We start from the raw sequence: 24,764 nt of genomic DNA on the forward strand, positions 1-24,764 counted from the left end.
GACTACAAAAACTTCTCCATATTGAAAGATGAAGACAGCTTGAACCAACATCTGAAAGTCAGTAATGCGTTTCAATGCAGCTGTCTTGCTTGAAGGCATACATGCTGCAAGAAAGGTTCACAATGCATGCTTACTAATTCAATAAACAGTCTTTTATTAAAGGATGATTAATTTTAAGAAAAACACCGTGTTCTTTTCATGCTCTTGTGGGAAAATAAATAAATAAAAACACAACAACACCAACCTTGAGCTGTAGGTGTTGCGCAATTTCTTCATTCTTCATTTGGAAGAGTTTGTTTAGTCAGGCTCTGACCTGTGTTTTTTGGTGAAGGTGTTACCACCCCTGCCATACCCAAGCCGGGCAGGAGGATCAGCATCGTTATATTCTTGTTTCTCCAACTTGGCTGTATATTTCAAGGCAGCTTGCCTGCAGCAAGAGTTTAAAACAATATATATGTCAAGGGGAAAAGCATTTTGCAGAGGCTGTTCCTACAAAGAACATTAAAAGCTTCTTTGTCTTAACTGAGGCTCTCAATATTATAAGAGGTGTCGTGGAAACTAGGAAAGATGGTAACTGGTTAGAGTCACAGAATAAATTGGGTTGGAAGGGGCCTGTGGAGACCACTTAGCCCTGGTGCTGCATGAACCAGCTCCAGCTAGACCAGGTAGGCATGGCTATGCCAGCTGAGCCCTGAACATCTCCAGGGATGGAGATCGCACGGCCTCTCTGGGATCTGGTTCTAGTGTCTGACCAGCCTACTGATTAAAAAATAGCTTTGTTGTGTGGAATCAGGGCGCTCTGTATGCCAGCTTGTGTCTGTTACCTCATCCCAGCAGTGTGCACCTCTGAGAAGAGTCTCACTCTCTCCTCTCTTCTGTATCCCCTGGTCCCGGAGTTGCAGGCAGCAGTAACGCCTCTCCCACCTCATCCCTTCTCCTCATGGCTGAACAAACCAATTCTCCCGGGTGCTTGTTTCACACCCTGTGCTCCAGCCCTTTGACAGCCTTGGTGGCCCTCATCTGTGTTTGTTCCTACTTGACTGGAGCCTGCGATAGCTGATCCAGAAGAGGATTGCTTTTGGGGCCCAAAAGCATGGCCTGTGCCATGTCTCCCTGTCCTGCTCAGCTGTCGCCCATTTCCTACTTCTATGACCCCTCTGATCTGCCCCAGCATTTTGTGGCCACAGCCCCCTTGCAGTGTTGTTAGAACACAGAAACAACGAACACAGAAACGGGGGAAAGTCAGGCCTGCTGAGTGACAGACCTTAACAATAAGTTCACGAGCAACCCTCCCCTCTCCCTTCTTTCCAGGCACTGTGTCTCCCTATCAGCCCAGCAGCTTCCATTGGCTCCCCTGAGGTGAAGAAACTCGACCCATCGCTTGCAGTCTTTTGAAAGCCTGTTTCTTTCCACCGCTTCTGCAACTTGGCTCTTGGCCTGCTCCCAGCTGCACAGAGCAGCCGCCCCCCAGCCTCCCCCCCCTCTGGCTCTTGCCTCGCTGCCTGCAGGCCAGAAAGCTCCCTGGGGCCGAGCACACGCATGTGCTGGCTGGGGAAGAGACGGCTCCTCATCTCCCATCCTCTTCAGGAGACTCAGCCTGGCCTGGTGTGTCACAGCCACTGCATGGTGGCTCTCCTCCCTCCTCAGCTCATATGGTATATGGCCTATAGATTGCACTAGGAAAAAAAAAATCCAAATGGAAGTGTCTGTTATCTGACAGTAATGTCACTACGATATCAGTAATATTATTATTTGTTGCTTTTCTAAGTAAAAACCAAGAAGGTGGTTACAAAAGAGCCAGACATACACAGCTGTCGTGCTTGCAGCACCACAGCAGGAAAGGGGAAGAGGTGAGGGTTGGAAAAGGAACACAATTAGTGAGGCAGGGAGGCCTCCTTTTCAACCACAGCAGGGTATTTTTTTAGGTAGAACACTGACACACTGTATTAGCCACATGAACACAAGGCTGGATCTGTTTTTATATTAGGGAGGCCTGTACTGTTGAGGAATGTGTGCACAAGTTATACGAGCTATAAGCTCTAAGCTATAAAATAAAAATCATCTCATCCAAGTCCAAATTCCTGTTTTTCATGGAAACTAATGTATAGTGCCTGTCTGAAGCATGTATAGGGAGAGCTGTTACAATTTTTTTGGAAACTTTTGCTGTCCCATGCCTGGAGCTACAGTTGATTAGTTTGCCAGAAACAGCCATTTGTTAATCATCAACACATGGCAAAATGCATTGTTTATTTAAGATACGCCATACCATGATAGGGCCTGTCTATTTGTTTATATGGTATCTTAAATGAGCACACTGATGAATAAAAGCATTTCAGTAAGTAATTACAATTATCTTTAGAAGCAAGTATCACATGGTATAAGTCAGACAAAATTACTGGACCAAAACCATGGCTTGAGCAATATTGGAATAAGTAATTCAATCCTTACCCAAAGTTTCAGTCCCTTCACTGAGAGGGGTTAGCCAGGAAATACAGTTCTGCATCATGGTCTGACTTTTGAACTGTTCCAAAATTCAGAAATGTTTGACTGTGTCTCTTATAATTAAAGCAGAGATTTCGAGGTTATAAGGTGAGGTCACAAATAAATAAATAAATAAATAAATAAATAAAAATAAAAATAAAGAATGAAAAGTTTTGAAAAAGAAAACTCTAGACATGGATAAACTGTAAAAAAATGCTTGAGAAACTAAGCTGCAGAAGCAAGTGGAGACAAGGCAGCTAGCAATAAAAGCAGCAAGCATCCTGCAAGCATCCTCCAGCTTACAAGAAGTGGTCAGATTACATAAAATTTGGAGTATTCCGAGGTTCATGCCAGCTACTGTAGCTGTGCTATTTTAGAGTATACATTTCAAGTGCACATGAAAACTGAAACATGGCAGTCCAGGAGCTTCCATTTAGCCTTGAAGTTTCTGCCCGTGTCACACCTGAAGGTCAATTTATAGTGCGTGAGAAGACAGTGCTATGATATTTTTGGTGGCTGTCTCAGAATAAAACTTAAGAGTATTCTTAGTACTTTACCAACTCACGTTTAGGCTGTCTTCATTTCTGGTTATGTGGGTGTTGGACTCCCAAATCCTTCATGTCTTGAGACCTGAATATTGGAAAATATTTGCTCTTTCAAGAAAATAGAGTTCTTGCAATCTCCTTTCTAACCAACAGCAACCATCAAAAACCAAACCAAACCAAAACCAAAAATGAAAATGTTCTCCAAATGTCTAACGTATTTTAGCCATTAAGAAGGAATATCATTTCCATTTAAGAGGCAAGAATTGTAAAAGTAATTGTTGATGAGTCATTTGTTAAAGAAGCAGTCATAAGATTAAAAAAAAACTGACAAAAAGAAGGAAGCATTTCCTTTTTATCTCAAAGAGCAGCTTTTGGTAGAACCAGCGTACCTGATGCCCTTTTGGTTAGAAGCACTGCTCTGGCTAGCAAGGCCTTCTGATGGCAATTTTGCACTGAATAAGGTTAATAGGGACCTACACCTTTCTCAGCTCTTCAGCTACCTTTAAATAGTACTTGGTGTTTTGAAGTTTAATGAGAATATTACAATGAAGAGTGAAGTTTCTCTGAAGCTGTCAATGTGCTGCCTCTTGCAGGATTACTCCTAAGTGAATCACAACTGACACAGCCTTTTCCTACAGAAGCTACATTTTAAAACATGGAGAGTTGGCTTTCCCTTCCTCTAATAGGAGAAATAAATTGCACCAGTATCAGTCCCACAGTTAGATTATCCATGATTATTTATGTCATTAATTAAAAGGCCATTAGCCTCTAGATACAGAAATATGCAGCAGGATTGTCAGTCCATAGGCCAATTTTTAAATTTAACATTTAGATAAACCTGGCACCAGGCTAGTATGCTGGCAAATATAAGCTCAAATGCTACCTGATACTGGAAAGAATGGACAATTTTTATGCTCATAACTATTTCCTATGAAGCTGCATTGGACTGGAACTTCAAGAACTTTGTGGTTGCATATGTTTTCTATTTTAATCTAATGGTAAAAATGAAGCTTTGAAAAAGTATGTGATAGCACATGAGATATGCCTCGATACTTGCAAGGCTCATTCAATTAAGATGTCTGCTAGGACTGGTTAGTGTTTAATAATAAGCACTGGGGAATTCCTTTGGCAAAATAAAGTATACATGATTTACAGATTTTGCTATAACATAGCAACTTCAAATTAAAAACATTTATTCTATTGCTAATTTAGAATGAATGTTTAGTTCATAGCATGTTTAGTTCTCCAGATTTGTCTAATTTTTTAAAGAGATGTATCTTCCATCTTCTTGACTAGGGAACGAAATATCTCTGAAATGTATGTTTCTTGCCTGTAGTATATAAATTACACCTGAAAGCAGCTTTTTCCAATATATTCTGTGAATATCTAAGAATCTGAATAAGGCTTTAGGAGTTAGCCTGAAAACAGAGAATGAGGACCTGTTGTTCATTTTTGTGACAATCTGTTACTTACATTTCATGAATAAAAACATGCAGGTTGTGAATGAACTACGTAGCTTTATAAAAGTACATTGTGACATGGAAGTGACAGCACTATCATTGCTTTTGATGTCGTTACTTAAAATCTGCTGCAATATAACCAACAGCTTAGAATCGCTGCCATATTTTACTATGTTTTTGATGCAGTTATCGGCAAAAAGCAAATGTTTTATCTTCCCAATATTGACTTTAAACTACAATTAAAAAAGGTCTTTTAGCAACTGTGACACATACAGGATGTAGAATATATCTGAATCTCACTGTGAACTCCCTTCTATTTTCTGAATATCATTGCATTTGGTGGCAGTTGAAAAGCCACTCTGATCTTGACATAGTCAGTGCATTCTGCAGCCTGCCTAGGTCTAGGGAGGCTCTTCAGCTGTGTTAGAAAGAACAAGTAAAGAACCTTCTGTACTGAATTATTTTACATGGTTGAGCCACCTGACTCAAATTGCAAAGGGTGTTTCCTATCTCTGAACATACAGGGCAAAGGATCAGAACCTGAGGCTAGCAAGGAAAAGAACCAACCACCATCACATACCAGAAAATCAAGATTGAGAAAGTTGAGTTGGTGGTTTTTCTAGTTGTAAAAATCACAAAGAGGGGAAAGATAACACTGGGTGGAGATGTGTGTCTCAGGGCTGCTTTTTGTTTTGAAAAATCTGTGACTCTCTAGGGTTTTCTTTACAGTAAAAATAACCGATTGGGAAATTCCTTGGCCGAGACAGAAGAGTTTAATCAAGATGTTCAGAGACCCCATAGCATACAGGATTCAGGCAGAGGCACAATCTTGGATCATGCAAAATCCAAACTATTGCAAGTGAGTTTCTGAGAAATCAACTCAGCTCTTTGACCATGGCACATCAATCAAATTGGAACCTGCTCAGACTTTCATTCCTATTACATCTCATTTCTACAGGAGGATGTATAAGCAACCAGAGCTCAAAAAGGCTGCTTAGTGCTCTAAACAAAAATATAAAGGCACAGAAAAATGAAATCAACAACAGTAATCTGGAATTAGAGAAAATCCCTTGAGGCTTAATATGAGAAAAACTGTAAATCAGAAAGTTATTAGGAAGTTAAAAGTATTTTAATTATTTTTTTTTTTCATATGAAGAGTAGTACATTTAGAATATTTTTTTTCAATTACTACTGACACTTTCCATAGCTAATACATAGCTAGCAATCTAATTAGAAGTAGATGTTTTGAGAAGGAAGTTCTAAAATGTCTAAAATGACATGCTAGGCCAGAGAGAAAATAAAAAGAGGCCTGACAAGTAAAAAAAAAAAAAAAAAAAAAAAAAAAAGAGGTAATGAGAGCAGAATTGTCTGTGGTGAGGCAGAGGGAAATAAACCAAGGAGGGTTTGGAAAGCATGAAGCACATAAAATATCTTTTAAGTTGCTAAGCATCTGCATGAGTTTTGTAGTCTCTGAAGTGACTATTAAACCCTGGAATGATTTAGCAAGGAGTGCTCACTCTACAGTGGTCTTGTAAGCACTGTAAGAGTAGGGTTAGCATTCTCCTGGTGTGGATACCCTCACTATATAATCTAATGTACATATTTCTTACTCTTATTGAAGTATTAAAGCTTGATTGAGTTTTATACTCAGAATTATCAATCCTCCTTAAACTTTAGCTCTTTTCCAAACAGTTTCAGTACCATTGGAGTGTCTGGCCACTGTGCAGCTAGGTGTAAGGTGACCGCTCTGTTATGCTCTTAAACACAATGGAAGGGTGATTGATCCACATCTTGGAGACACAGAGCTGAAAACTCAAATTGAAAACTGACCAAAATGGACTCCATGAGGAAACAAGAGTACAGGACCATTTACAACAGTGGAGAAATTGGACTGTTTTGTGGTAAATGACCTGTTTTTTCCAACTGTAGAATGTTTCACTTATACTTCATGAAACTGTGTTTATGATACCTTGACTCATTCGCTGTTTCCATGCTATATTTTGAACACATGTCCACAACAATGCTCAAATCTACTTCTGCCCTATACTGACATTCAGTTGTTGGGAAATATACTCCCACAGGCTCCCACAAACTGAGTGAGCTTAAGTACTCAGCATGATGGCTGAGCATATTAGGCCCAGCCTGGTTTTCTCCCTCAGATTCCATGTTTCTTTGAGTTGATACCCTGTGTCTGTATAACCTTCCCTAGCAGTACCTTTTGTGCCATAAAGACAGATGGTGTCCCTATTTCTCTTCATTTCTGGCTGACACTAGAGTATATAGATATCTACATGGAGCCATACAAATCCTAAGGCAGCAATGTGGATAGTCCCCAACCTCCCACACCCCCAGTTAAAGGAGCAAGATGAAGATGAAAGGAGCAAGAAGATGTCAATGAAGAAAGACCTTATGTTTTTGGGTTTAAACCTAAATTAAGATTAGGAAATATTCTCTTACTTGGTAATATTTCTACAGTACAACATCTTGAGAATCTGGAGTTGCTTTCGCCCTTTCCAACGACATTTCAGTGCTTTGTAAGATTAATGCAACTGGAGACATCCAAGAAATGGAGATAAAGGCAAGGTGTGGCCAAGTATTGGATACAGGTCTCAGTCATCTGTAAATGAAACAACAATGCACACAGAAGTTAGAAGATTATGGGACAGCTGGAAGAAAAAACAACATAGCACACGATTTGTGTTTGGTTGTGTCTGATTTGTGAGAAAATGATGTTTTAAAATAACCCTGTGGAAATAAAGTTTCTGGCGCAGCAGAATTCTGAATCTCTGCTAAAAGCTCTACAGGAACTGTCACTTAAATATCAGGAGCATATTAGATATCAGTTAAACGTGTTTTCAGCACAGTCTAAAGTCCTACGGGATGCTTTTCACCTAGTCAGAGTAGTTTAACATTCCCAACAGCATGATTTTGCACTTGGCACATGCAAAGGCCTTTAACCTTTCCAGGTATTGCATTGTTCTCACTGAACTATTAGGATGCGCTTAGAGTTTAGTTATACCAATTTTGTATCTCGGTTCCCTGTTACAAATGAGTCTCACAGCAAACACTTACTAACATTTAGTTGTGTTTGTTTAGCTCTGAAGTAGAGCTGCTTAGTTTCATCTCACACTTGCATTTTTCTAAAATTATATTCGTAGCCATTAATGCTAGAAGACTTATTTGAGAAACATGTGAGACACTGAGTCTTCAAAGTGCAAAAGCACTCAGGCAAGTTATTTAAAAGCTCCACTGACCTTTGTGGGAACAGTCAGGAATAAACTAACACAGTTTAATAGCCTTGTTCAGTGAGGATCAAAAGTCAAGCGGGGACCTGCTAGAGATATTTAAAAGATACTTGATTAAAATCAGCATGTTTCTGACTCCAGTGGAGTGGAATGGTGGAGGGAGAAGTGGGTTTCACTTGCACTGAACAGCCAGTCACTGAGAATCTAAAATGAACAAGGAGGCATGACAAAGCTGGGACCTTGGTTTGTGGGACAAAAAAAAATCCTATTTAGCTATGTTAAGATCCGAAATAGTCTAATAAATTTATCAAAAGATGAACATCCTAATATTCCTAATGAAATAAACAAAATTTGCTGACCGAAATCAGTATTCAGTATCAATGCATTTAAGAGAAATCTACATTCATCACACACTTAAGTCTAATCCCTCCACAGGACTGAATTCCAGAATTCACCGTCCATTGAACAGTGTCTTCAGATCTTTGCTATTTAAATACCTGGATCATCGAACCAGAGATTTATTGATTTATTTTCAATTCTTGCTGTATTTTTTCATGGAGAGGAAATGTTTCCCACAGCAACTTCATTTTTTGAACCTGATTACTCTTGAAACAGGCTTATTCCTTGCATAAGACTGAGAATTGCCCCGCTGAATATTTTCAGCATTTGCTGAATGACTTGTCCCTGTCCTAGGTGGACAGAAGCATGACAAGGAGGCTCACTGCACTTTCACTGAAGCCAGTGGGGTTTATTCGATGAAAATTAATTTGCCCCTGTAGATACGATTAAAGTGATAAGCTATTCTAATGTTATAGTAACCTGCACAGCACATGCCCAAACACTCTTATCAGACATGCGTTTCCTCATTGTGTTTTCCATGTTCTCTTGCTAAGTTTTGTTTTTTTTTTTTAATCCAGTTGTTTTTGTACTGTTGTTATATATATGTATATATAGCTGATACTGCACAACATGACTGTCAGAAGCATTAACATATACCCTTTGGAAAAGGTTCATTCTTAGTTTAATCTCCTGAACATTTTTAAACAGTCTCTCAGTGGAAAATATTTTCTTATGTAGCAGCTGGATCCCCTCAGTTTATACTAGAGTTTGCCAAAGGATTTGAATCACCCATTAGTTTTAACACAGGTGTACCCAGCTCATTTTATGGGGTTGCAAGCTGGATTCAAGTCAAAAATAAATAAAATAAAATAATAATAATAATAAAAAAACTTGTAATCTTCTGTGTAGGTTTATTTTAAAAAGTTTGGATGTTCTTTTCTGAATATGGTAGTTAACAGATTGGATTTTAACCTTTTAAAGAAAACGATACTACTTAGAAACAAAGTGTTGGAAGGGGATTACTAGGTCACTGAGTTTAATTCTTGTTCCTGTTTGAAGGAATAACAAAATATGATCCAGTTGTGTGATTCCCTTCTTAAGAAGGGAATTAACATTACATGATACTTTGAGAGACCCAGAGCAACTATTGAGAGACCCAGAGCAACTTTCTTGGCCTACATCCTGGAGAGGGCATACAGCATGTTCATGAGGCATGTAACTGTGGTTCAGCAGCAAGTTTCTCCGGACTGGTTGCTGCTATGAACAGTTTCTGCTGCTATGAGCACTGTTTCATCTCTGGTTACAGAGCTTGCACTTATGCCAGTTTTTGAAAATGTATTTCTTAGGCATCTAGCTTTTCTTATGCATTATATTAAGAGGTTTGGCTGAGAGTTGAGCTAGGCAGAGTCTAATGGGGCTGGCTTTACCTGGGTTCAGAAACAACAACAAAGCATGAAAACACTAAGTGGTACTAAAACAAAGACACCATCTTTTGGAATCACCCAAAACAGCAGAAGCTGAGAATATCTGTGGGAAGCAGCACTAAAAGCCTTTCTCTCTTCACCCTCCCTGTAACACGAGCTTCTGGAGGGACAGGCTTTTACCTGATCCAGTATAGGCACCTTTATCTCCTAACTGCAACCATTAGAAGAATGCCAAATACTCTAAAGAACCGAGTCTCAGAACTTTAGTCAGATGAACTTAGGCTCTGATTTTAAAGTTAGATGAGTGCATTGTAGAACTGTGACAAGACACAGATTCCAGCAGGTCAAATTTTTAAATGAAATAAAATGTAATTCTTTGCAATAGCGATGCCAAAGTTACTGTCCCAGTTCTTACCTGTGGACACACATACCTTTGGACAACAAGCTATGCTGACAGATGCTAGCCTGTGACAGTAAAATGCCAAATATTTCACAGCTTCATCTGTCAGCTGAGGGCCCTTGCAGAACTCCTGAAAAGGCAACAAACAGAGCTGTCATTCTTTGTTAACATGCCTATTCTATTTTTCTCAATTTACAATACATTTATGTCAATCCTTTTATCCATTTCAGGCTCTTCAGTTGTTCTATGTACCCTTCATTAGCAGTGAAGTCACTCAGCTGTAGGCTGTGAATTCCACTGGAAAAAGAAGAGCTGCATTAAGAGGCTATTTTCCATTGCTGAGGCTGATATATTATACAGTCTGTTCATTAGAATAAAATTCTGCTCCATACTTCTACTACAGCTCAATGTGGAAACTTTTGCTTTAAGGAACTGCAGATTTGTGAACTCAAGAATAAAATAACCCAAACCAGTACGTCTTCACTTAATGGTGCCATGATATGAGTATACCAGAACACTTTGTGGCATTGGCTTCATTGAGAATCTCTTCTCTTCTATCATTTCCAGCCTAAAACCATGGTAAGATAAATTATATTTGTCACTGAACTGGTCTTCCACATTTTTCTGATCTTGGCCTAAAGCTGACATAATTTGGAATATATTGGAATGAAAATTCTACCTCCACAAGTAAAATCTCTAAAGGAGAAAGAAGGAAATATTTATATTGCAGATTGAATAAAAAAAAACCTGACTGCTTGAAGCTTTTCAAAACCTTTCTAGAATCATTCCTGAGGTAAACAGACTAAGGACTACATGGATAAATGCCACATGTACATGCAGAGATACATAAATACACTTGCTGATTTTTCATTGTGAAAAAGAGTCTGTAGTAACCAGACTATGGCCACTTTTTCTTTACATTAAGCAGGAATTCAGGCACTAAAATATAGTTGATCACTTGTAAATATTAACTTTTTGATGATCAAAAGTTGTGTGACTGTATGTGATTTTCATAAGTCTTATGTTAACAGATGCAAAGAAACTAGAATCAAAGTCTGAAATTTGTTTTACAGGCCAACATTTTAGACATTTCATTTTTATCATAACTCAAGCTGTTTTGTTTTTGTTTTATTAGATTTTTTTTTTTTTTCTACCAATATAGCTGTACCAAGGTAGTGCTTCTTGGACTTTATGTTCTTGTTTTATATCACAAAATATTTGAATGTGAATGTTTTAATGTAGGACCGGTTAGAATGAACAATTCAGAATTCATAAAAATTGGCTTTGTACCTTTTCTATTTCAATCCTCGCTTTACAGAGATTAACAGCAATACAGGAATATTCTAAACCCCAAAACTGTTTTTTTTTTTTTAAATGTGTATGTTGCTGTCTGTTTTTTTTTTTGTTTGTTAGTTTGTTTTATGTGTGTGTGTGTGTATTTTTTTTTTTCTGTGTGTAAGAGAAATCAAAATACCTTCAGAATTAGCCTTAGACATGATGACTTAATCACTACATTCTCAGCTAGGGTACGCAGCCCAAGCTGAAGCCAAGATTTCAATGCCTGGGAGATATGTTTATCTTGTTTTTACTGGCATAGTTAGTCTACATACATATCTAAAATATCCTTCAAAGTTAGGTTCTGAATTTGCTCTTAAGTGCTATTTGCAAATAATGTGGGAGTAGACTTTAAGTTATATTTCACAAAGGAAATGTTGCTTTGTTTGCTTTCTTCAACTCTGGATCCCTGGCTCTATGCCTATGATGAAAATACCCAAGATCTCCAAAAAAGCTGGTGAAGATACGAAATTTTTGCAAAACATTAAGGACACAACAAATAAGTGAATAGTATAAGAAGGAAATATGATTTTCTAACTTATTTTCACAATTTTAATTCTGCTTAAATAAGACCTGAAGGCACACAAGCATCAATGAAAATATGAAATATGAAAATGCTGCTCATAAAGTGAGCATTGTCTGAGCTATGAATGAGATCCTATTTACAAAATATATGATCACATAATCGTTTACATACTGCTATAATACCCGCAAACAAGTAAATGAATTAACACTCTAAGATCAAGATTTTTTTTGCCATTTTACAACTTTCTGCATTTTACCTTAACAGTATTAAAGACCTCTTAATATGCATTTTCTTCTCATATAATTTCAATATTCTTTATATAATCAAAGAATAACTAAGATGTACAGCATAAAATGGGGCAACTTTCTACAGATTTTTCCATAAACTCATATCCTTTGATTTCACCTTTAAAGACGGACTTACCGTTTTACTTTCTTATTAGTTACTTCCTTATCTTTTCTTCTTCCTGCCTGCCCTAGATCCACGACCACATGCTTTGTCCTACATCTTCGTGTACTCACTTCTGATTCTTTCTTCATCAGAAAGTTCATATTCATATTGCAGTTGCAGAAAGTGTAAACACTTCTTTTTCACATCTTTTTTTACTTTATGTACTGAGACACTTACTGAAATAGCTTCTCAGGGATAAGCATAAGTGAATATTCTCCTCTGAAAGGAGCAGGAGCTGGCTCTGCACCAACTTTCAGTGAGATACACAAGATGTACATACTTGGTCATTGTTTTGTGGGAACAAAACCATGGAACTTTACACTCATGAAAGGCAAGTCAGAATTATTCCTAAAGAAGCAAATTCTAATGGTCTGACATACACGTTGGGTAAGAAGATTCAATCCAGATGCATCCCTTGTGGTGCAGCAACAACTGACTCATTCTTATAATATATAGCTATAAAATGATGGATGTTGGAGCTTTATAATGGAAAAAATGTAGAGGCTAAAGACTGGGATTACATGATGGCGGTGCCTGTACCTGCAGCCTGACAATCTGAAAGTGTTTATGGGCACATAATTGATGCTGCTAAACAACATGATTTAAACATTTGTTACATGTGGCTAGGAGCAATTCTCAGTTACAGAAAAAAAGCAGGATGCAAATACGATCTCTCTTCTTCTCAACAAAATTGATAGTTCTTCTTTTCCACTGTAAAGTTATCAACTAATGCTTATTATATTGTTCTGAAACACAAAACAGTAAATCAATGCAATTGTATTGAATTTATCAAACCTCCATAAGGATGTAGATAAACTTCAAGCGTATACACAACCTGTGATAAGGAACAAGACATTTTGGAGACAGTCGTCTCCTTTTCTTCATCTAAATCTTCAAACTTCATTCCCCCTAGATAATGTACGGAAGTAAACAGCAAAAAGTTGACCCCTATTCACCCTTTTCGTGCCACTTGCGATTGTACAGATCTCAAGCATATTCCCTCAGCCACCCCCTTTCCAGACCACAGGTTCCTTGCGTACCGATTTGCTCCTTTTATGGAAAGTGTTCCATACATCTGATCATCCATACCCATAAAAAGAATTCCAGTAACACAGAATAGCCAATTTTTGCAAAACAAGATAATGAATACTAATAAATCAGAATTTCATATGTAGTTACTGCTGTGATGATAGTATAAGGAAGATAAATATTTGGATGGCAAATCTCATTGTTGACTAATTAAAAAAGAAAGTCCATAAATCAGAAATACAAAATAATTTATCAGCATTGTAAATTGAGTTCAAATACTGTATTAGTATTAATATTTCTATGAAATCGCTAATTATTCAAAAGAGCTTTTTTACTGTGTAAGTTCAAAACTTGTCGACATAAAAAATTGCCTTTGCTACAACTTCAATTTTTAGGCTGTCTTTTTACAAATTAATTAATTTCCTGTGTGATTACTTCTTAAAGATTATTGACCCTGGAAAATGTCTAAACGTATAGGCTAGTGTTAAGGTCAAAATAGTAACCAATACATATTTATATTTTAGCCTTACTTTTTTTTTTTTTTTTTTTTTTTTTTTTTTAAAAAAAAAAAAAAGAAAAGAACTATATCTGGCTTTATATGGTCAACATCCAATATTTAAATTTCTAAACCAACACATATAATAATCAAAAGAAAAACAGTGGGGAAAAAATGAAGTTTAGTGAGATTCAGTAGACATTCTGCTGTGAGTATGAGGTCTTCAGAACAAGAGGTCAGTATTTCAAATATCTAGCTGAAAATACATGTAGTCTAATTTCAAGTAGATTAGTTTCATCATTACACATGATCAAATTATGCAGTTGATGTTTTCATAGGACATTTTAAAAGTGGAAAAGTGGTTGTGTTTTTTTTTTTTTTTTTAATAACACGTTGTAATTAGTGTTGTTGTTTTTTTTTTCTATAAAATAGCTAAGAAATCTCTTCAATCTGGATGAGATGTGTGCTTTTCTTATTGAAATATATGTTATTTTTAAGGATTTATGCTGGTAAGAAAGATACTTTTAGAGTTACATTAAGATATATATTTGTGTCACTAAGAGACAATTGTGGGTAGGAATGGATCGGCAGCACAAGAAGAACCACACATAACAGGCTAAATGAAATGTATCTATTTCATTGAGCTAGTCACACTAAGTCAAGTAAACATGGCATTCAACAAATGGCAACAAAAAAATAATAAAACAGTAATACCTGAAAGTTCCCACTAGCAATGAGAAAAGTATATTCTAAATAGAAATTCATGAAAAATTTTTAGAGCAAGGATGAAAGAATAGTGCCAGCAATTTAGATTGTAATTTGCACAGTACAATTCAGTAGAAAGGCTCCCGTATAATCAATTTCATTCAATGCAGAGGGCAGAATTTGAGATTCATTGTAATTTACAGAAGAAATGAAAAAAATGGAAAGGAATAAGAAGGGGAAAATGATTTCTAACAGTGAAGGTGTAGAACGCTGCAATGAAGAATGAATGAAGAATGAAGAGTAAAATATTATCTGTTTTGGACATGGTTAAATCAACAAAATAGAGAAAAGTCCAGGATATACCAAGAAAAGAAGTTAAGTTTTACCTGAATCCCAGTATCACTGACATTTTTGCATTCTGCTAGAGAAAGTTGCTTTATTTTTCCATGGCAGCCAAGGACTCTCAAACCCTAAAAAAAAAAATCCAGAGAAAGAGTAACCTTAAAAATCAATATATGCAATTATATGTAATTACATTTAGTATCCTAACATGGTCTAAAATATCCAAGGTTTGTCTGTTAAACCTTCTACCTAAGAATTACAGCATCTTTTAAGACATGCAAATAATAACTCTGCAGAATACTCTCACAGAACATTATCTACTTTTTACAAAGAAAAACAAGGATTGGAGATATTATATAAACGAGCAATCCAAAGTCACTCACTGAAATCCTTGTGGGAAATATAGCCTGGATTTCTTTCCTCCACCAAATGCTTCATTACATGACTGTTCTCAGATATTAAAAATAACTTTCTTATTGGTTGCATATTTTTTTAATCAAACTATAAATAATTATAATTGTTGTCTAGTTAAGCTCTGATTCTGAAGTGTCTCTTAAAAGGACTTTTCTACATCCATTAGAATCCAACAGGATAGCATTACTTATTTTATCCGCCTCTGTCCATAAGAGCCTATAAATGCTATGCTCTTATGTACATCCTACTCTTCTGCAGAATGCATGTAGTTTACCCTCTTATTTTTTCTTGATGTACATACAAGAGTTAGGAATTCTTTGTAGAAAAAAAATCAATAGCAAAAGCAAAAACTTACATTTTTTAACCTGTTCAGAAAGAAAGAAACTGGAGAAAAGTAGTATCTTAAAATTGCTGCCTTTAGGATTTTCTTATCAGTGAAGGTCTTATGACTAAAGCTATGCCTATAACTACAACTTCTGAGTACAACAAGACAATACTTAAGATGTTTGAGTCACACTGATAGGTACATTCTACTTTAGAAGAAAAAAAATATTCAGGAAAATAGGGAGGTGAAAACTTTGATATATTCCTATTTTAGGAATGCAAAAGGATCAGACGATGCTTTGCATTTTTAATGCTCATACATCAGGAAACAGAACCATGTTCTTATCCTCAACTTTAATTTGAAGGAGAAATAAATGTTAATTTTGTAAAATATGGCTTGATATTCACAGCAGAGTAGTTGTGTGCTTTATATCATTAAACAAACTTTTCTTCAAGAAAAACAAAGTTATCACTTCATTCCATGTGGTTAATAAATTATCTACAATTAAGTAGTGAACAGCACTGCTCAGAGAGGAAATATCATACTGACAAAATAAGCACATTTAAGTAGTGTCTGGAATCCAGATGTGGACACTGTAATGATAATACTGGGAGAGTGCGGCTGGAGTTCAAATTTTGAGAATTCCTGAAACCTCACAGGCTGAATAAAAACAGAAAATGGAACAATGAAAAAGATTTTCAATCCTAGCTGCTTATGAAAATAAATAAATTTGCATTTTTTTTCTCAGCAGACACAGTTATATGCTGACCATTACTTACACCATCTTCATGAAAATCTACAGATTTCAATTTTTTGTTGACCAAAATACTCCCATTCAAGAAAACAAATAATTGTCTACCTAATCCTCAAATGTGTTCATGTCAGAACAGGAATTCCTTACAGAAGAGACTCATAGTGTTAGGGTCAACCTTTATAACATAGTTTTTTCATCCATTTCTCTTTACTTAAAAATGATACAACTTTATGGTACTTGGTAATGAAATTATAACTGTTTTTTTTTTTTTTTCTTTTCCTACCTGACAACTGACACTGCTATTACTTCAAAGCTAATCTATAATGATTTTATGTGACTATACTGACACTGTGTCACAATAAAATTATTTTTACAATAAAAATCAAAGTCTCCTTTAAGGTGTTTCATTAATAGCACCAGATTTGAGAAGGCAAAGACTAAAGACACAGTATACAAGGAATGTCATTAGGAACTGTCAATCACACATAGAAACTATGAAACTTTGATATTTCCAAAAACGAACCTCTTCAAACAAGTTCAATGCAGGAAGCCTAATCTATAAGAATTATTTAACTATTAGTTTTTATTTTAACTTATGTATAAAGTAGCCAACTATCACTACTTTTGTTAGAATTCCTGTCTTATGCAGTAGTATTCCCTGATAAACAACATCAGGGATTCCCATCTGGGATACTGACCTATTTCTGAGACTTATCTTCTATACTAATTCTCCAGACATTTTTAAAAGATATGTCGAGAACTATGATAGTATCATCAGAATTCCTGGGAACATACTAGCAAAACAGACACTACACAGCACACAGACTATGACACCTACTCTAAAGGTTTCCAAAACATCTTTAACATAAAGAAATCTTCCATGTATCTTGGATTAATTTTCAGTTGCCATAGTGAAAGGGAAGACTTTGTCTTGCATGTCTTGTATAGCATTTTTATTACTGTCTCCATTTAAAAAAAAAGAAAAAACAACTTTAAAAGAAGTATTTTATTCTTCCACAACAGCTGCTTTTTTCATGCAACTGAACTTTACAGTTTTGTTCTGTTTCAGTTAATTCATTATGTGAGGCCTACATACATTTGCAGATCATTTATTATTATTTCACCACAGTTTTTGTAGATAAGAAAATAAGAACCTACCATACCAGATGGTGAGGGTCTTCACTTGCTAGAGACAAAAGTCATCTGAGGCTGTGGCATACAAAACAAGAAAATCTTTATTATTTATATTTGCAAACTGCAACCCTATGCCTTTCAACTGCAGACTGCAATGAATGTATCATCTCTTACTAACATGTGCTACATTATTTTCAGCTTCTGAGATTTCCATTCACGCATCTCTTGGTAACCCTAAAGGTCAGCATCTGTAAAGTATCTATGTCTTTATGTTCCAGAGATACACAGATGTCTCTTCCTGTTCATACCCCAAATCAAACAGACTGACCTCAAAGTGACTCCAATCCTGGAAGACAGCTCTTCTTAAGAGGTAACTCCCACCTTCCATTTGTAAGTGATTTTAAAATGACTCAGGTCATCCACTAAAATGCTTAAATTTCTGCACACAGTAGCCACGGTCTACCAGTTTCATGCATCATACACTTAGTAGAAGATGAGAATGTAACCCATATCTTGCGGTATCATTTCCCTAATAATATATACGTGGTAGAACAATGTTCACTTTCAGATAGCAAACACCTTCCGGAAATTTTGTAAGTTCTTAAACAAATGTAGGTATATCATTTCCAATAGCTGAGCTAATATAAAGGTGGGTCAGACCTGCTTACCGGAACCGTAAAGATATTTTTTAATTGCAGTGCAGAAATCTCCCTGTAGGACTGTGTATAACATGTTCCATAAAACTTAATTTCTGTATCTAAACCCACTTGTGGCTAGACCAAATCAAAACTTATGAAATATGTTTCCTGACACTAAGTCCAGACAACAGGGCTTCCATTGTAGCAAAATATCCTGTAAAAGCACTGAGCCCAGTTTTCAGCTTTGCTGGGTACCTTTAATTCCTACTAATTTTTGTTGGGAGTCAAGGTGTTAGCACATCTGGCACTGATTGTAGTGACTCTCTGTGCTAGTGTTTTCTATTTCTACACAGAATTAAGTTCCTAAGTCTTCAGGCCAAATCCTCTTTCTCTATTCCCCCAAGAAAACCGGACTGCTAACATCTGAATCCGGAGCTTGCATGAATATGTTAACATGTCCTTCTCCCTGCTTGGGGATGTGTTTTGTCACTTCCTTTCCTTTGTAAATCAAATGCAGCTAATTCATTTTCAGTCTATTGCTGCTTATAGATATCAGCCCTGGTAATATTTTTTCTCTTAATCTTTGCAAGGTTCTTCCCAGTCCTAGTGGTCTAATTTTTTAACAGACCAAGATGTAAAGACAGGCTATAGATTCAAGACATGATAAATCCAGAATCCCACTGGAAAAAAAAAAAAAAAAAAAAAAAAAAACCTTCTACAACTGTGTAAAGCCGAAATGATTTTTCCCCATGATCTGTTTAGAATCTTCTTATTAAAATATCAGTAGATATTTATGTTGCAGCCTGGCCTTCAGGACCAGCCAGGATCTGAAAATCATTAGTACAAACACATAAGAAAAGAAAGCAGAACTAATTGTTTATATATTCCCCTCAACTTTAAAGAACAATTTTGCATAGGCAGCATACAAAGAATTTGTGACTGATATCTTGACTTGGTGCCACACACGATTCTTGCAGGCATACCAGTCAGAGGAGAGACTGGCACCTTAGGTTCATTGCAAGAGAGACTTCATGCATAACAGCCATTGAGGAAGAACCTGTGACAGAAAACTCCTTCTGACACTTCATATTTCCTTTTAATCTTTGATTTTAGAAGTGTACCAGAGTTCTTTCTATTTTAAAATTGTTTTACCCATTTTTTTTTAATATATTTCAGGCTATTTTTCTTTCTCTCCTTATTACACTGCATGTAACCTACCACTGATACTAAGTTTCCCTGTCAGAGCATATGCTGGTTTGGTTGCTGGATGGTATATGTATATCGCTGGAGTCACCTTTAACAATTCCTTTTTTATTCCTTGATAGGCTTTTCCTGACTGTCTAAATCCTGTTTGGCTTAAGCCATTTTCCTCAAATGTCCCAATACTTCTAAATTTAATGTGTTGGGTTTTTTTGTTTTGTTTTGTTTTTTGTCCCAAGTAGATGGGTGGTCCAGGCCGTGTGCATTAGCAGGTTGTGTCAGATTGAGGAGGAACGCTACACAGCTGTACACTTTCAGACTCTCAGACTTGGAGCAAAGCTGCAGAGCTGTATCATATAGAACATCAGAGAAGGTTTAAGACATTTTATTAAAAATATGGAGAGCATGAGAACAAATCTTATAACTAAAACTGCTTCTCTAATTCATGGAAGAATTTCCACTGAGTCACTGGAACTCCTTTTATAAGACAACTAGGTTTGGGCCCTAAATGCCAGTGTTTCCAACTCAGTAATAGGAGTATAAACACTTTGCATATATGGTAAATAATGTAAATATAAATAATTCAATATCTACAATATCTAAAATGATTTGTGATTACTGTATCATCTATGAATTAATGGAAATGTTTACAATACACACAATTTGAAACTGAGAAACCTATGGTCCCTATTCCAGGGTGTTTAGGAGAGCAAAAGGTGAAGGAAAACAATGAGAGATGGAAAAAAGAAGCATTCCCAAAGACTTTAAAGGCATTTTTTTTCCAAGGAACTATACATTTTTGCATTGTCATTGTGTTGTTTGGTGTCAGTTTATTTATTTTTTGATCTGTAACTAAGATTGCAAATCATTTACTTGCTAAGTTTCTCTTTTAACTTGTTCATAACTCTAAGAAACTCATTTCTAGTATTTCTAGTACAAGAATGACAAAAACAGAACAACTGTCCTTCCCACTATTAAAAAAAAAAAGTTTATTGAGACTTAGAAATATGTTATTACAAAAAAATCAATTTTGAATAAAGAAATAATTTCAGTAATGTAAAAAGATGAATAGAACTGCGAATTGTATATAGACTGTATATGTATTCACATCTTATTGTTTTACTGATATTCTTTAAGGGAAAACCCATATGGAAGGATGATGGCTTATGCTTGTTTGAAGTGTTTATTACCTGCATATCAGGAGGACATGAGAAACATAATGCTAATTTTGACATCCTGCCAAGAGAAAACAAGAAGTAAACAAGATGGGGTTTCACTTTTTTAAAGAAGAGTAGCTATGATAAGGCAATACTTCAGGAACTGCTCAGCAATGCTCAGGAAACTGGCCCTAAAAACAGCTGAAAAAGATGCAAATCAGATGCTTCCTTTCTAGCATCATAATGAACACTAAGCCTTGTAAAAGAAATAAAGGTTTTCTTTAAAGTGTTTTCTTTCCTTTGAAGAGAGCACACTAAAATAACAGTGAATACATTAATACTTTAAATGGAATTGTGTTTTATTTTACTAAATGTTTAATATTTTATATGAATATAGATTATATGTTATATGATATTATATTGAATCAAAGCCCTAGTGAGAAAAGGAGAGCAAAGTCTTTGGGATGCCACCAGTCCTTCATATTCATGAAGGTGTCATACTCTTCATAGGTTGATACTTGCTTTCATTAATGAATGGACTTTGACTTGGCAAGACATTTAAGCATACATACAAACTTAAGCATGTGATGAAATTACTTGCTCTATCCTAGGTTCTGTTTAGAAGTTTGCCTGGATCTTGTTTCTGTATGCATTACTCTCTGAGCATGACTTCCTACACCATACTGAAATCTGAATACATGCAGTGATTATTCTTATTCATTTTCCAGTCTTTCTATTGACTTAGTTTCAGGACAACTATAGTAAATTTCTACGAACATGAGAGAAATTATCAGTATATTTATTATTAGCACTATGTTTTATCATTACTTTGAGTCTACAAAGAGTCTACGGTGTTTTCCTGTACTAACAAGTTCTCTTGTCAGGTACATTTCTAAGGGTCAATATATTTCTTCCAAATGCAAAAAATTCCCTGAATGAAAGACAGGCTTCAACGGGGACATTTCTCTTATTGGCACCAGAGAAACTACAGAAGAGGAAGGCAACAGCAACAGAAGAAAATAAACTCCACTTTGATTAAGATCTTAAATGAGGCAGTTACAAATCTATCAGAAAATCTGACTACTGTATTTTTTCTCCCCTATCCTCCCCCTAAGTATATATCATCCTTATTACAGTAAATTCTGCTCTATGAAGATGGGCAGAATGATTTTGCCATCATCTGAAAAACTAAAAGGAATCATCTCTTGTGTAATGCAGATCAATGCTGCATATTCTACACATTTCACAAACCTAGACACCAAAACAAGAGATCTGCTGTGCAGGCTACAAGAAAGAATATGAACCTTACAATTCTCTTTATTAGCATACAAATAGTAGCTTTTTACAAAGCAGATTGCAAGATCTTTTTTTCATCAAATCATGTTTTAAGATTACAAGATCTATTTAAGATTTAATGTTTTAAATGTTTATATGTTATAACATTAGAAAATACATGAGTGTCATACACTTAAAGAAAGCGAATGGTGAAAACCATACCAGTTTCCTAGCTTGTACTAGCATTCAGATCAGAAATTACAGGAATGATAAATGGTCAATTTCCGAGTGAGTTTGTCTGTTTTGTGGGAAGGAAGAAACGGAATGTCTTAAAAATGCAGTGTAAGCAGAACAGCTTGGATTAGTGCCAAGGACAAGGGTTGTACTATGTGAAAATTAGAATAAGAAGCAATACAGCACATTAGAAGACTAATTGTGACAAGCAAAGAGAAAGAAAACATTTATGTTGAAACACTGTGGGACTGTAATTCTAGGAATCATAAATTTCATTGAGATATAATATTGTGATATTTAAAATAACAACATTAAATTAAATTGTCATGGATTTCCCATCCCTCTTTATTTGACTTAATATTTTATTTTAATTTATTTTATTTTATTTTATTTTATTTTATTTTATTTTATTTTATTTTATTTTATTTTATTTTATTATTTTATTTTTAAGTCTCCATAAAGAATACAAGTATTTTAATTACTTTTGCACAAACTCTGTGATAGAACAAAGCAATAAGGTTCTTGGTCAGAATTCTTCTTGAACAGCAGTTGAGTGAATATTCTTTATAGCAACAGTTTTCATCATGACATTTCTCTTAGATTTCTGTGTTCAGTGAAGAGTCTGCCCTAAAAGTAAAAGTAACAGCAGAACTGGCTCTAAACCCTACCCATGAGGCAAGACCTGCCAAGAACATCTTATGTGGAGGCCTGTTATGTTTAACCTGGCTCCTGCACTTGCTATGTTGCTTTCCAGAGTCTTAGCAACTTGACAGTTTGAAGATACCTTGTTAGTAATTCTTTCACTAGCAATTATTTTCTGGACCACAGTGTAGTTCTGTGACTCTGTTAGAGCTAGCGTTTTTCACCATAAATCTATTTAAAGGAAAATGTAATTTTTACAAATTCAATATTTGAAAATACCAGTTTTTCATTTTTCGTCAGGCCTAATTATCTTGGAGAAAAAAAAAAAATAAAAAATCTGCTTAACATTTTTTACAGTTCAGTTTCAGAGACACCCAATCTCCTCTTTTCATCAGTTTCAGTTTCTCTTTCAAATCTGAGACCTGTCCAGTGTGAGAATTAACTTTTATTGGGTAGTGCCTATATATTGCCAAATATTGTATTACACAATTCTAAAATATGTTTTAATGATATTGCAACTCCACTGCTTCTTATCCACACAGATTAAATGAATGGATTTTATTTTTTTCTGAAAGCTTAAATAGATAGCAAACAGATTGTTTATTATTTAATTATATACATAATATATGTATACATATATGTAATTACTACATATATATACCATATCTGAGATGTTGATTGCAGAGACATCAATGGACATCAGTGATGATATATTTCCCAAAGCTTCAATTCCAGCATCAGTAATATTTTCAGAATGACATAGATTAAGGTAGGTCAGTTGATGATATCTAAATTAAATAATAATGTTAGAAAATAAATAAATAAATAAATAAATACATAAATAAATAAATAAATAAATAAATAAGAAATGTTGGCTTTTCACTTCTGTTACAGAAATGTAGTATAACAAGAATATTTTTCTCATAACCCTTGCCAAGTTGTTTTTCAGGGGACCTATGAAAATAAACTCTCCATACCCATGATTATATCAGACTTTTGATATATGGCTTATGTAGGCACTTCCAGAGACTACACTCATAATGTTTTGCATTCCAAAGGTTTCAAACCATGAACAGCAATCAAATTAAATGAAAATATGGAAATCAAGGAGCTATATTATAAATTCATATATATATTAATGAATTTGATGCTTGACTTTTCCCCATCTCCAAGTCTCTCATGTCTTGCACAAGAACAACAAAGTTCACTGCAACTACAGAATTCAGTACTCTATGGCTGTACCCACACCCACTTGCAACAATGCATATAATAGTGCAAAGCAAATGTGGGCATTGCTAAGATCTGCAGTTCAGCACTCATGGAGCATACAATCATGAATGTATTTTACCTCCTAAGTAAGCACAGTACGTAGTGTGTTCTTATAAGCAAAACGGAAGACCTAAGAAATGATTGCAAACAATGATTGCATCTACGCTCAGAGCCCTAGGGGTAACACTCCATCAATAAAACAGAGAAGGCATTCCCTAACTTACCAGCAAGCATGCTATAACTGTTTACATCTAATATTATGAAAGTGTAACAAGGGGCCTGCTGAGAAATCTAGTAATGAGTGGAAAGACTGACTCTGATCTTCTCTTGAGCTTTAAAAATTGTATTATGATTGCCAATACCAATACTCCTTCTGTGGAATGGGGAATGAAGAGGTTTAGCAATGGAGTGCTTTTTGTTTGTGCAGGCATGAGTATTTAGTGAGTTTTCAAAAATGTGACCTAAATGTAGTTTTGTCACTGACACCAACCACTTAAGTACTTTTTTTCCCCCTAGAATTAAGACTCTCAGGTTTCCATATATTGATGATTTCCCCTTTGTTTAAATGGCTGTACACCTCCATCACTGATTTTAAAAAAGAAATGTAGGCAATATTCATAGAACGTATTTTTCCTGTTCTACGCAATTCAACATTTAATTTAAATTCAGCAGTCTATATTGTAGATAAACAGAAACAAACACTGATTTTTTTAAATACCTTTTTAAGCCCCCAAAATGTTAGAATAATTAATGGCATGATTAGAAGATGTTACTCTTTGTAGCTAAAAACCAGAACTTTCCAAGAAAAAGTCTATCGGAGATCATGAGAGCTTCCATCAGTTCTGTCTCTCAGATATGAAAGCATCTCAAAAGACAGAGCTTGGAAAAGATATCAAGGTATCAAAACCTGTTTAAACATTTCAGAGTAATATTTGTTATTGATAT

General features: G+C 35.5%; 1 protein-coding gene across 1 annotated transcript in view; it reads right to left on the reverse strand.

The window, feature by feature from the left end:
* Positions 1-272: 272 nt before the first annotated feature.
* FBXL13 (F-box and leucine rich repeat protein 13) overlaps positions 273-24,764 on the reverse strand; it is a 74,773-nt gene continuing 50,281 nt past the window's right edge. Inside the window, 7 exon segments of the mRNA XM_032200007.1 lie at positions 273-333; positions 335-427; positions 6,944-7,022; positions 7,025-7,103; positions 9,926-10,024; positions 14,822-14,905; positions 23,212-23,338. Coding sequence (XP_032055898.1) covers positions 273-333; positions 335-427; positions 6,944-7,022; positions 7,025-7,103; positions 9,926-10,024; positions 14,822-14,905; positions 23,212-23,338 — 622 coding nt within the window.

Source organism: Aythya fuligula, chromosome 1, assembly GCF_009819795.1.
Source record: "Aythya fuligula isolate bAytFul2 chromosome 1, bAytFul2.pri, whole genome shotgun sequence".
NCBI lineage: Eukaryota > Metazoa > Chordata > Aves > Anseriformes > Anatidae > Aythya > Aythya fuligula.